This window comes from Oncorhynchus nerka, linkage group LG2 (genome assembly GCF_034236695.1).
Source record: "Oncorhynchus nerka isolate Pitt River linkage group LG2, Oner_Uvic_2.0, whole genome shotgun sequence".
In the NCBI taxonomy this organism is placed as follows: Eukaryota; Metazoa; Chordata; class Actinopteri; order Salmoniformes; family Salmonidae; genus Oncorhynchus; species Oncorhynchus nerka.
The window spans coordinates 66,338,017-66,351,462 of record NC_088397.1 but is presented as its reverse complement, the minus strand read 5'-3'; the positions used below and the strand labels follow the sequence as shown (position 1 = coordinate 66,351,462).

At 43.1% G+C, this 13,446-nt stretch overlaps 1 protein-coding gene across 1 annotated transcript in view; it reads left to right on the top strand.

The window, feature by feature from the left end:
• Positions 1 to 13,446, top strand: part of LOC115131478 (collagen alpha-1(VII) chain-like) — a 121,279-nt gene that overhangs the window by 15,259 nt on the left and 92,574 nt on the right. The window contains exons 2-8 of the mRNA XM_065021800.1: positions 6,596 to 6,668; positions 8,559 to 8,739; positions 8,928 to 9,084; positions 9,174 to 9,267; positions 10,041 to 10,199; positions 10,340 to 10,497; positions 12,721 to 12,850. Of these exons, the coding sequence (XP_064877872.1) occupies positions 6,605 to 6,668; positions 8,559 to 8,739; positions 8,928 to 9,084; positions 9,174 to 9,267; positions 10,041 to 10,199; positions 10,340 to 10,497; positions 12,721 to 12,850 (943 nt within the window). The 5' untranslated portion in view covers positions 6,596 to 6,604. The remainder of the gene's footprint in view (positions 1 to 6,595; positions 6,669 to 8,558; positions 8,740 to 8,927; positions 9,085 to 9,173; positions 9,268 to 10,040; positions 10,200 to 10,339; positions 10,498 to 12,720; positions 12,851 to 13,446) is intronic.

Below are 13,446 nucleotides of genomic sequence, written 5' to 3'. Positions count from 1 at the left end.
TCAGTTTCGAGTCTCCTAGCAAAGTTTCTGAATGCTTATGTAAATAAGGTATTTATGTTTTTTTATTTTTAATACATTTGTAAAAACTTGTTTTTGATGATGAAAACAATTTAATTAATACATTTTAGAATAAGGCTGTAACGTTACAAAATGTGGAAAAAGTCAAGTGGTCTGAATGCGCTGTAATATCTTGTATGTTTAGAAATTTGTCCAGCTGTCGATTGTTGAGATACAAGAAGAGCAGCCCGAGTTCTTCAGTGTATATACATACCAGAACAAACATTTTCACTTTCACAAACAGAAACAGGGTGACTTTGTGTTAGATACTGAGAGATTCCTTCTCCTCTTTCCTAGTTTTCTATGTAGAAAACTGAACTTACTCTAAACTTATTCAAATATGTAAATTCCACCCTTGCCGGGGGCAGGTGTGCTTGTCTATTTTTAGTGAACGATAGGATGAGTAAGACATTGACTCATTCTTCCCGACCACAAGCCACAGGCTGTATATCTTGATACTGTGTGTGTGTATGTGTGTGTGCGCGCAGGGTTGGATAGGTTACTTTCTATTGTAAATGTAATCCGTTACTAGTTACAGTCCAAAATTGTAATCAGTAACGCAACTTTTGCATTACCCATTATCAGTAACATAATCAGATTATTTTCTGTTACTTTTGAATTACTCTCCCATTAAGGGTCATTAGAAGAAGACAAAAATTATCCATCAAATGCATTTGGTGTGTCATCATAGTGGTCTCTGACTTATGGTCAGACTCACTCAGGTAGAACAAATGTAAAGGTATTGCCTATTCAACGCCTATTCAACTGGTCTGACCAATCGGAATCAATGCTTCAAGATTGTTTAGATCATTCGGACTGGGATATGCTCCGGGTAGCCTCTGAGAATAACATTGACATATACACAGACATGGTGACTGAGTTCATCAGGAAGTGTATAGTGGATGTTGTTTCCACTGTGACTATTAAAACCTACCCAAACCAAAAAGTGATGGCAGCTTTCACGCAAAACTGAAAGCACCAACCACCACATTTAACCATGGAAAGGTGACTTTGAATATGGTTTAATACAAAACAGTGTAGTTATTCAGAGTGGAGTCGCAATTCAACAGCTCAGACACGAGACATATGTTGCAGGGCCTACAGACAATCTTGGATTACAAAGGGAAAACCAGCCACGCCGTAGACACCGACATCTTGCTCCCAGACAAAGTAAACACCTTCTTAGCCCGCTTTGAGGATAACATTGCCACCGACTTGCTGCCCGCTCCCAAGGACTGTGGGCTCTCGCTCTCTGTGGCCAACGTGAGTAAGACATTTAAGCGCGTTAACCCTCGCAAGGCTGCCGGCCCAAACCGCATTCCTAGCCGCGTCCTCAGAGCATGCGCAGACCAGTTGGCTGGAGTGTTTACTGACATTTAATCTCCCTCTATCACAGTCTGCTGTCCCCACTTGATTCAAAATGTCCCCCATTGTTCCTGTACCCAGGAAAGCAAATGTAACTGAACTAAATTACAATTGCCCCGTAGCACTCACTTCTGTCATCATGAAGTGCTTTGAGAGGCTAGTTAAGGATCATATCACCTCTACCTTACCTGACTTCCTAGACCCACTTCAATTTGCATAACTTCCCAATAAATCTACAGACGATGCAATCGCCAACGCACTGCACACTGCCCTATCCCAACTGGACAAGAGGAATACCTATGTAAGAAGGCTGTTCATTGACTATAGCTCAGCATTCAACACCATAGTACACTCCAAGGTCATCATTAAGCTCAGGGCCCTGGGTCTGAACCCCACCCTGTGCAACTGGGTCCTGGACTTCCTGACAGGCCGCTCTCAGGTAGTGAAGGTAGGAAACAACACCTCCACTTCGCTGATACTCAACACAGGGGCACCACAAGTGTGCGTGCTTAGCCCCCTCCTGTACTCCCTGTTCACCCGTGACTGCGTGGACACGTAAGCCTCTAACTCAATCATCAAGTTTGCAGACGGCACGACAGTAGTAGGCCTGATTAACAACAATGACGAGACAGCCTACATGGAGGAGGTGAGGGCCCTGGTGAAGTGGTGCCAGGTAAATAACCTCTCCCTCAACGTAAACAAAAAGAAAGGGGCTGGTCGTGGGCTTCAAGGAAACAGTAGAGGGAGTGTGCCCCTATCCACATCGACGGGACCACAGTGGAGAAGGTGAAAAGCTTCAAGTTTCACAGTACACATCACTGACAATCTGAAATGGTCCACCCACACAGACAGTGTGGTGAAGAAGGCTGAAGAAATTTGGCCTGGCCCCTACGGCCCTCACAAACTGTTACAGATGCACAATAGTGAGCATCATGTCGGGCTGTATCACCGCCTTGTACGGCAACTGCACGGCCCACAACCGCAGAGCTCTCAAGGGGGTGGTGCGGTGTGCCCAATGCATCACCAGGGGCACACTGCCTGCTCTTCAGGACATCTACAGCACCCGATGTCACAGGAAGGCCAAAAAGACATCAACCACCCGAGCCACGGCCTGTTCACCCCGCTATCATCCAGAAGGCGAGGTCAGTACAGGCCTCAAGGCCATCAGACTGTCCATAAGTCTAAATATTCCTGTTACATTGCACAACCTTCAATGTTATGTCAGAATTACGTAAAATTCTGGCAAATTAGGCGGCCCAAACTGTTGCATATACACTGACTCTGCGTGCAATGAACGCAAGAGAAGTGACACAATTTCACCTGGTTAATATTGCCTGCTAACCTGGATTTCTTTTAGCTAAATATGCAGGTTTAAAAATATATACTTCTCTGTATTGATTTTAAGAAAGGCATTGATGTTTATGGTTAGGTACACATTGGAGCAACGACAGTCTTTTTTCACGAATACGCACCACATCGATTGTATGCAGCGCAGGACACGCTAGATAAACTAGTAATATCATCAACCATGTTTAGTTAACTAGTAATTATGATTGATTGATTTTTATATGATAAGTTTAATGCTAGCTAGCAACTTACCTTGGCTTACTGCATTCGCGTAACAGGCAAGCTCCTCGTGGAGTGCAATGTAATCAGGTGCTTAGAGTTTTGGACTAGTTAACTGTAAGGTTGCAAGATTGAATCCCCGAGCTGACAAGGTAAAAATCTGTCGTTCTGCCCCTGAACAAGGCAGTTAACCCACCGATCCTAGGCCGTCATTGAAAATAAGAATGTGTTCTTAACTGACTTGTCGGCCAAATCGGTGTCCAAAAATACCGATATCCGATTGTTATGAAAACTTGAAATCGCCCCTAATTAATCGGCCATTCCGATTTAATCGGTCGACCTTTAGTACAGAGGCCCATTATCAGCAACCATCACTCCTGTGTTCCAATGGAACGTTGTGTTAGCTAATTCAAGTTCATCATTTTAAGTCTTATTGATCATTAGAAAACCATTTTGGAATTGTGTTAGAACAGCTGAAAACTGTTGTGGTAATTAAAGTAGCAATAAAACTGACCTTCTTTAGACTAGTGGAGTATCTGGAGCATCAGCATTTGTGGGTTCGATTACAGGCTCAAAATGGCCAGAAACAAAGACCTTTCTTCTGAAACTCAGTCTATTCTTGTTCTGAGAAATGAAGGCTATTCCATGCAAGAAATTGCCAAGTACAAACTGTCTCTAACCAGAATAGAAAAAGGAGTGGGAGGCCCCGGTGTACAACTGAGCAAGAGGACAAGTACATTAGTGTCTAGTTTGGGAAACAGACGCCTCACAAGTCCTCAACTGGCAGCTTCATTAAAAAGTACCCGCAAAACACCAGTCTCAATGTCTCAACCACCAGTGAAGAGGCGACTCCGGGATGGTGACCTTCTAGGCAGAGTTCTTCTGTCCAGTGTCTGTGTTTTTTTGCATTTTAAGTTAATTACATAAACATGTTTTTTTAATGTTTACATTACTTATTTTATTTATTTTATTGATTCCCACCATTTTATAAGTCAGAAGACAGCCACCCAGACCTTCCTAGGACCATGCCAAAATCCTCTGGTGGTTGGCTACATCATTACATCCATTTATTTCACTTACATTTACATTTACATTTAAGTCATTTAGCAGACGCTCTTATCCAGAGCGACTTACAAATTGGTGCATTCACCTTATGACATCCAGTGGAACAGCTACTTTACAATAGTGCATCTAAATCTTTTAAGGGGGTGAGAAGGATTACTTTATCCTATCCTAGGTATTCCTTAAAGAGGTGGGGTTTCAGGTGTCTCCGGAAGGTGGTGATTGACTCCGCTGTCCTGGCGTCGTGAGGGAGTTTGTTCCACCATTGGGGGGCCAGAGCAGCGAACATTTTTGACTGGGCTGAGCGGGAACTGTACTTCCTCAGTGGTAGGGAGGCGAGCAGGCCAGAGGAGGATGAACGCAGTGCCCTTGTTTGGGTGTAGGGCCTGATCAGAGCCTGGAGGTACTGAGGTGCCGTTCCCCTCACAGCTCCGTAGGCAAGCACCATGGTCTTGTAGCGGATGCGAGCTTCAACTGGAAGCCAGTGGAGAGAGCGGAGGAGCGGGGTGACGTGAGAGAACTTGGGAAGGTTGAACACCAGACGGGCTGCGGCGTTCTGGATGAGTTGTAGGGGTTTAATGGCACAGGCAGGGAGCCCAGCCAACAGCGAGTTGCAGTAATCCAGACGGGAGATGACAAGTGCCTGGATTAGGACCTGCGCCGCTTCCTGTGTGAGGCAGGGTCGTACTCTGCGGATGTTGTAGAGCATGAACCTACAGGAACGGGCCACCGCCTTGATGTTAGTTGAATTAATTGACTAAACTTCCCTGCAACATTAGCTCAAAGGGGCGGCCCTTAAAAAAAATCCATCTCGATTGCTTCACAGCACAGACATTGCAAAGCAATCGCTGAATTTGTCTCAAGCAGGCAGGTCTAAATACATAACTTCCATAGCTCTACGATAAAGAATGCGACCTACACACATCCTTAAACCTAAAATAAGTAAAGAGGTGTGGAAGTCAAACATTTGTTATACGTCAGAGGCAGACACATTGCATATGCTCAGAACGACAAACTCGAGCCCTTTACATAGCCCATCTCTTCTTGTTTATAGGAGGGATGCACGCTGTTTAAATGCCCCAAATGTTGATTTAAACATTTAACAGATGATCATTAGTGACTATCACTAATGTCATGATTTATTTGGTAAAGATGCTGAAATATTGTGGGAAGATGTTCCTAAAACAGATTGTAACTATATATGGACATATTATAAAGTATGAATCATATTTGTATATGTCTTATTATACTTTTATTGTGTACTTTTTCACAGACATAAATTAACAATTCCAGGTGAAAGCTAAAGGTCATAGCTTTCTAGGGGGGATGCCACTACCTTAATAAAATATTGCCCTCTTGCTAGATTGTTGAATAAAACCATAGCGAAACAGTGCAAAACGGCTGTCAGCTCAACTGTTTTAAATGTCAACGCGAAAACAGAAAAGAGTCATAAATGTATTTTTTCGCAACATCGTTTCTGAATTTCAAAATAATCCAATAAGTAATCATCTAGTTTTTCACAAGTATCTGTAATCTGTAATATTTTTGCTTGTAACATAACTGATTACAGCTACAGTGTTTTTGCAATCAGATTACATGTGACTGATTACATGTAACAGTTACTCCTGACCCCGTGTGTGTGTGTTTGTAAGGACTTAGTTATTTGTTATACTACACAAAGTAATTAAGTGTGAGCTTCAAGTGGTTTCCAGTTTAATGTATTTAGGAGTGTGTTAAGTGGGATTCCCATCATGACCTATTTTGTGTAGCAGGACTCAGAAGAGCTTGATGTTCAGTCTGCTCTATGGGTTGAGCTAGTTCAGTAGTGTGACACACTATGCTACTGTACACACCTACAGATGCTGGATGGTGATTCACTATACAGACCAATACATATACTCTGCCCTCTCTTCCTCTGTTACTCTGTACTGCCTATATATAAATGTAAACACATGTCATTTAATGGTTTGGAATTTTGGTAGCCTACAGTAGTTATGAAAGAATGTCTATGTTTGTTAGCAAGTTTGAGTTGTTCCCTAGTGGTCAGCATCAGTTAGGTTTTTCGAAGTAGCTCTTCTGTTGTGCAGCACCTTCCCTCTTTTTGAGCAACCTTGTGGTGGAAAGAAGCAGCCCCTATATGAGATAGTCATGGTGGTCATGAAGGAGAGGAGAGAAGGAAAGAAGGCCATAAAGAACATTGGGCCATCTTGCTTTAGAGCAATGATGTTAACAAGAGTAGTTGAAAACGGCCTTTCTTCACTGAGCATGTTATTTAGTTAGCCCCATTGATCAGTGACATGATGAGGTCCTTGTAGTGAAGTGAGGGGAAATAAGGCAGGCAGTAGACTAATGTGTCCCTCCACACTCTGTGACCCTCAGCGGTCTCACTGACTAAAGGACCGACACACTGTGCGCCAGCTCAGTGTCTGACCACACTCAGTGTGTGTATATGTGTGTATTTCGCAACTCAGTGTGTGTGTATCTACAGTGTACATTTGTATGTGGATATGTATATAGTGTAACAGTTGTGTGTGTCTGTGTGCAGGTTGTGAAGATGTGGAGCTGGGTTTTCCCTGTGGCTGTCCTGCTGTCCTCGGTGCACCAGGCTGAAGCCCAAGGTAAACAATTAACCCTCTGCCTACAGTAGAACAACTACAGCGCCTTCAGAAAGTTTTCACACCCTTTGACCTTTTTCCACATTTTGTTGTTACAGCCTGAATTTAAAATGGATTCCATTTTGATTTTGTGTCACTGGCCTCTATACAATACCCCATGATGTCAAAGTGGAATTATATTTTTTAGAAATATTTGTAAATTAATACAATTGGAAAGATTAAATTAGTAAAATATTCAACCACTTGGTTAGGGCAAGCCTAAATACATTCAGGAGTAAAAATGTTCTTAACAAGTCACATAATAAGTTGCATGGACTCACTCTGTGCAATAATAGTGTTTAGAATGATTTTTGAATGGCTATCTAATTTCTGTAACCCACACATACAATTATCTATAAGTTCCCTCAGTCGAGCAGTGAATTTTAAACACAGATTCAACCACAAAGAGCAGGGAGGTTTTCCAATGTCTCACAAATGTAGATGGGTAAAAAAACAGACATTGAATATCCCTTTGAACATGGTGAATTTATTAATTATGCTTTGGATGGTGTATCAATACACCCAGTCACTACAAAGTGGCAGGTGTCATTCCTAACTCAGTTGCCAAAAAGAAGGAAGCCTGTGCAAATATTCCAAAACATACATCCTGTTTGCAATAATAAAGTAAATAATGTGCAAATATTGTACAATCCAGTTGTGCAAAGCTCTTAGAGACGTACTCAGAAAGATTCACATCTGTAATTGCTGCCAAAGGTGATTCTAACATGTATTACCTCAGGGGTGTGAATAACATTGCAAACATTTCTAACATGTTTCACTTTGTCATTATGGGGTGTTGTGTGATGTTTTTTATTGATTTAATCCATTTTGAATTCAGTCTGTAACACAACAAAATGTGAATAAGTCAAGGGGTATTAATTCTTTCTGAAGACACTTTATCTATTCTAAGCCACACTATACATTCAGTGGCCAGTTTATTAAGTACACCACCCCATTTACAAAAATCGTTCGCTCCTACAGACAGTGAGCCATGTGGCCGTGGCATTCTATATAAATCAGGCAGACATGCATCAAGGCATTACTTTTCAATTTAACATTAGAATGGGCAAGACAAGTGAACTAAGCGACTTTGAGCCTGGTATGATCGTCGGTACCGGTTCCAGTATCACAGAAACGTCTAGCCTCCTCGGCTTTTCATGCACGACAATGTCTAGAGTTTACCGACAATGGTGTGACAAACAAAAAACATCCAGATAGTGTCAGTCCGAAAACAGCTCATTGATGAGAGGTCGAAGGAGAATGTCAAGAATCGTGCAAGCTAACAGGCGAGCCACAAACAGGCAAATAACGGTACAATACAACAGTGGTGTGCAGAATGGCATCGCAGAACGCACAACTCGTTCGTCCTTATCACGGATGGGCTATTGCAGCAGACAACCACACCGGGTTCCACTTCTGTCAGCTAAAAACAAGAAGCGGCTCCAGTGGACACGTGCTCACCAAGACTGGACAATTGAGGAGTGGAAAAACATTGCCTTGTCTGACGAATCCCGGTTCCTGTTGCGCCATACTGATGGCAGTGTCAGGATTTGGTGTAAGCAGCATGAGTCCATGCCCTCATGTAATGGTGTAATGGTGTGGGGAATGTTTTCCTGGCACAGGTTAGGTCCCTTGGTACCAATTGAGCAATGTTTCCATGCCCTGAAGAATTCAGGCTGTTCTGAAGGCAAAGGAGGGTCTGACCCGGTACTAAATGGGTGTACCAAATAAATTGGCATGTATGTCTGCACTAACTCTCTACTTGCTTCATCATGGTAGCTTGCCCTAAATGTAGCCCACATTTTAAACTCTCAGAGCTAAGATACAGAGACTCACTAATGCACCTCTCTTTAGGCAGGTGTAATAATGTTGGAGCAGCAGACATAGTCTTCCTGATAGATGGCTCATCAAGTATCGGCAGGGCCAACTTCCTGCAGGTCAAGGGCTTCATGGCTGGCATCGTCAAGCCCTTTACCAGCTCTGTGGGCCAATCAGGGATCCGCTTCGGGGCCGTGCAGTACAGCGACACCTCTAGGTCAGACACTGAGAGTCTTGTCTGTAATGTTTGTTTCTTCTAAAAATGATGTTTGTACAATACTTTCGCATTAACACTTGACTCTTCTTTCTTGTCTGTTACCAATAGTTTTTTACCCCCTTAAAAATGGTGAATGTTTTTCCCCAGGCGATGCAGTAGTTTATTGTTGTGTGTTTTGTCCCATTCAGGGTGGAGTTCACCTTCACAACCTACCTGAATGGCACTGAGCTGGTCAGCGCTGTGGAGAACCTCAACTACAAGGGTGGCAACACTCGCACAGGTGCCGGCCTCAAATTTGTCGCTGACAACTTTTTCAACCCCACCTCCATCCGGAACGTCTCAAAGGTCTGACAGAGGGATAAAATGGAGTGAAAGACTGACTATATTTTGTCCTGTGACAGACCATGACATATTCCTCTCTCTCTCTGATGTAGGTCTGTATACTGATCACAGATGGAAAGTCTCAAGACAATGTAAGGGACCCAGCTCAGAAGCTGCGGAGTCTGGGAGTGGAGATGTTTGCAGTGGGTAGGTTTGGGAGGACAAATCAAATGAAAGTAAAAACATTAATTGAACCTTTATTTAACTAGGCAAGTCAGTTAATAACAAATTCTTATTTACAATGACGGCCTACCGGGGAACAGTGGGTTAACTGCTTTGTTCAGCGGCAGAACAACATATTTTTATCTTGTCAGCTCAGGGATTCAATCCAGCAGCCTTTCGGTTACTGGCCCAACGCTCTAGCCACTAGGCTACCTGCATCCCCACATGCACAGAATAAATGCTTACTTGCAAGCACTCCTCAACAGTGAGGTACAAATATCAATATTACAATAATCAAAGTCGAATATCAGTCAGATAACAAAATCTAAATATTAACAAGTAAGTCACAAAGTTGTACAAATATGGAATGTGCTATGTAAATTATGACAGTTATTTACAAGTAGTAAAGTGAATAGTGACTTGATTGAGCAGCTTAAATAAATATTAACAGCAATGATGACCATAAGTGTGCATGTGTGTTTGTGTGTGTGTGAGTGTATGGGTTGGGTGTGTTGAGAGTCAGTGCAAGTAGTCTCGTAAGGTGCAGGTGAATAGCAAGCAGGTCTGTGCAGGTAGCCAGCTAGGGTTAGCTATTCAGCAGTTTTATGGCTTGGAGGTAGAAGCTGTCTCAGAACCTGTTGGTTGAGACCGATACCGTCTGACTTGCCACATTGACTCATTAATCCCGACCACAAGCCTCAGGCGGTATATCTTGATAGTGTGTGTACAGTATTTGACTGGTTGTTTATGTCTGTCAGGTATAAAGAGTGCAGACCAGACGGAGTTGGCTCTGATAGCCACTCCTCCTCAGAGGGACTACACATTCTTTGTGGGGGACTTTAAGCTGCTCAACACACTGCTGTCCCTGGTGGGCCCACGTGTGTGTTCCAGCTCAGGGGGAGTCTATGCTAGCGATGGTAAAGACACACTGCCATACATTACACTGGAACATATTCAGCTTAGTACATTACTGTCTATTACACAATTAAAATCACCTCTCTATATTTATTTCCCTCATTGTCTTCACTCTCCATCTCTTTCTCTCTTTTTCTGGCAGAGGCTTTCTCCGGTCCCTCTAACCTCCAGTTCTCAAGCCAGACCTCTGATTCGCTCAGGTTCCGGTGGACTCCCGCAGGGGGGCCTGTGAGTGGCTATGTGGTGCAGTACACACCCCTTTCTGGCCTGGGCCAGCCAATTACAGCGGAGCTGCGTCAGGTGAGCACTGCTGGTTGGGTAGGGGGGTGTGGTGCTCATTCATGACTCAGGGGATGGGCAGCAGGCAGCAGCTCATACTATAAATGTGACCCAGATTCTAATAGCTCATTGTAGTTTTGGGAGCCTGCTACATGGCAGACAGACAGAGAGACAGAGAGGGATTAGGTTGAGTAGGAACATGTTTTAATGGGTGGATCTAGAGTTTGATTGTGTTTCTGTGTCTGTGCAGATTAAACGTTGGCTGGAAAACAGTGAAATTCCCCTTCTGTGACTGTGTGTGTGTGTGTGCGCGCTTGTGTGTAATCATGATTCATGACCATAATAATGAATGGCATACAGTGGGGCAAAAAAGTATTTAGTCAGCCACCAATTGTGCAAGTTTTCCCACATAAAAAGATGAGAGAGTCCTGTAATTTTCATCATAGGTACACTTCAACTATGACAGACAATGAGAAAAAAATCCAGAAAATCACATTGTAGGATTTTTTATGAATTTATTTGCAAATGATGGTGGAAAATAAGTATTTGGTCAATAACAAAAGTTAATCTCAATTCTTTGTTATATACTCTTTGTTGGCAATGACAGAGGTCAAATGTTTTCTGTAAGTCTTCACGAGGTTTTCACACACTGTTGCTGGTATTTTGGCCCATTCCTCCATGCAGATCTCCTCTAGAGCAGTGATGTTTTGGGGCTGTTGCTTGGCAACACGGACTTTCAACTCTCTCCAAAGATTTTCTATGGGGTTGAGATCTGGAGACTGGCTAGGCCACTCCAGGACCTTGAAATGCTTCTTACAAAGCCACTCCTTCGTTGCCCGGGCAGTGTGTTTGGGATCATTGTCATGCTGAAAGACCCAGCCACGTTTCGTCTTCAATGCCCTTGCTGATGGAAGGAGGTTTTCGCTCAAAATCTCACGATACATGGCCCCATTCATTCTTTCCTTTACACGGATCAGTCGTCCTGGTCCCTTTGCAGAAAAACAGCCCCAAAGCATGATGTTTCCACCCAATGCTTCACAGTACGTATGGTGTTCTTTGGATGCAACTCAGCATTCTTTGTCCTCCAAACACGACGAGTTGAGTTTTTACCAAAAAGTTATATTTTGGTTTCATCTGACCATATGACATTCTCCCAATCTTCTTCTGGATCATCCAAATGCTCTCTAGAAAACTTCAGACGGGCCTGGACATGTACTGGCTTAAGCAGGGGGACATGTCTGGCACTGCAGGATTTGAGTCCCTGGCGGCGTAGTGTGTTACTGATGGTAGGCTTTGTTACTTTGGTCCCAGCTCTCTGCAGGTCATTCACTAGGTCCCCCCGTGTGGTTCTGGGATTTTTGCTCACCGTTCTTGTGATCATTTTGACACCACGGGGTGAGATCTTGCGTGGAGCCCCAGATCGAGGGAGATTATCAGTGGTCTTGTATGCCTTCCATTTCCTAATAATTGCTCCCACAGTTGATTTCTTCAAACCAAGCTGCTTACCTATTGCAGATTCAGTCTTCCCAGCCTGGTGCAGCTCTACAATTTTGTTTCTGGTGTCCTTTGACAGCTCTTTGGTCTTGGCCATAGTGGAGTTTGGAGTGTGACTGTTTGAGGTTGTGGACAGGTGTCTTTTATACTGATAACAAGTTCAAACAATTGCCATTAATACAGGTAATGAGTGGAGGACAGAGGAGCCTCTTAAAGAAGAAGTTACAGGTCTGTGAGAGCCAGAAATCTTGCTTGTTTGTAGGTGACCAAATACTTATTTTCCACCATAATTTGCAAATAAATTCATAAAAAATCCTACAATGTGATTTTCTGGATTTTTTTTTCTCATTTTGTCTGTCATAGTTTAAGTGTACCTATGATGAAAACAGGCCTCTCTCGTATTTTTAAGTGTGAGAACTTGCACAATTGGTAGCTGACTAAATACTTTCACCTGAGTCAAAGGATTTGACAAAACTTGTTGCTATGTTTTGACATTGAATACCTATTTACAGCAGGAGCTTTGAATGTTGGCTTACATTTGTCAGAGGTGCACAAGTGCAATACTAGTCATGCTAGTTTTTATGTCTTTGTGATACGGTTTGTCTAGAGAGTGCACACACACCTAGTTTCTCAGGTATAAACCAGTATCTGGTCAAAAACCAGCTGACACTGCAGCCCTCTTGTGAACCAGAACTATGCACCCCTGTCTTCTGTACTTACCCCTCTCTCCCACCCTGTCTACCCCTGCAGGAGACAGTGTCTGCAGGTCAGAGGAGCTTTGTGGCCAGAGAGCTGAAGTCAGGGACAGACTACCTGGTGACGATCATCGCCCAATACCCCAACAGTGTGGGAGAGCCTGTCTCTGCCAAGGCACGAACCAGTGAGTACACAGAGAGGGTGGGACAGAGGGAAAAGGGGAGGGAGGGATAGGAGAGATGAGATGAGATAATTAGAAACCAAAGCACGAATAAGTGAGTACACAGAGAGAGATGGAGGAAGAGGGGTGATGAAAGTGGGGAAGAGAGGAGAGAGTGACAATAGCTGTTGCAAAAGCAGCAGCTACTCTTCTTGGGGTCCACACAAACCATGAAACATGATATAATACAGAACATTAATAGACAAGAACAGCTCAAGGACAGAACTACAAATGTTTTATTAAGTCACACGTATTCTACATATCAATACATACACACAAACTATCTACAGTTGAAGTCAGAAGTTTACATACACTTAGGTTTTTCAACCTATGTTTTTCAATCAGTCCACACATTTCTTGTTAACAAACTATAGTTTTGACAAGTAGATTAGGACATCTACTTTGTTCACATACACTAAAGTTGACTGTGCCTTTAAACAGCTTGGAAAATTCCAGAAAATGATGTCATGGCTTTAGAAGCTTCTGATTGACTCAAATGATGTCAATTAGCCTATTGGAGGTATGCCTGTGAATGTATTTCAAGACCTACCTTCAAATTC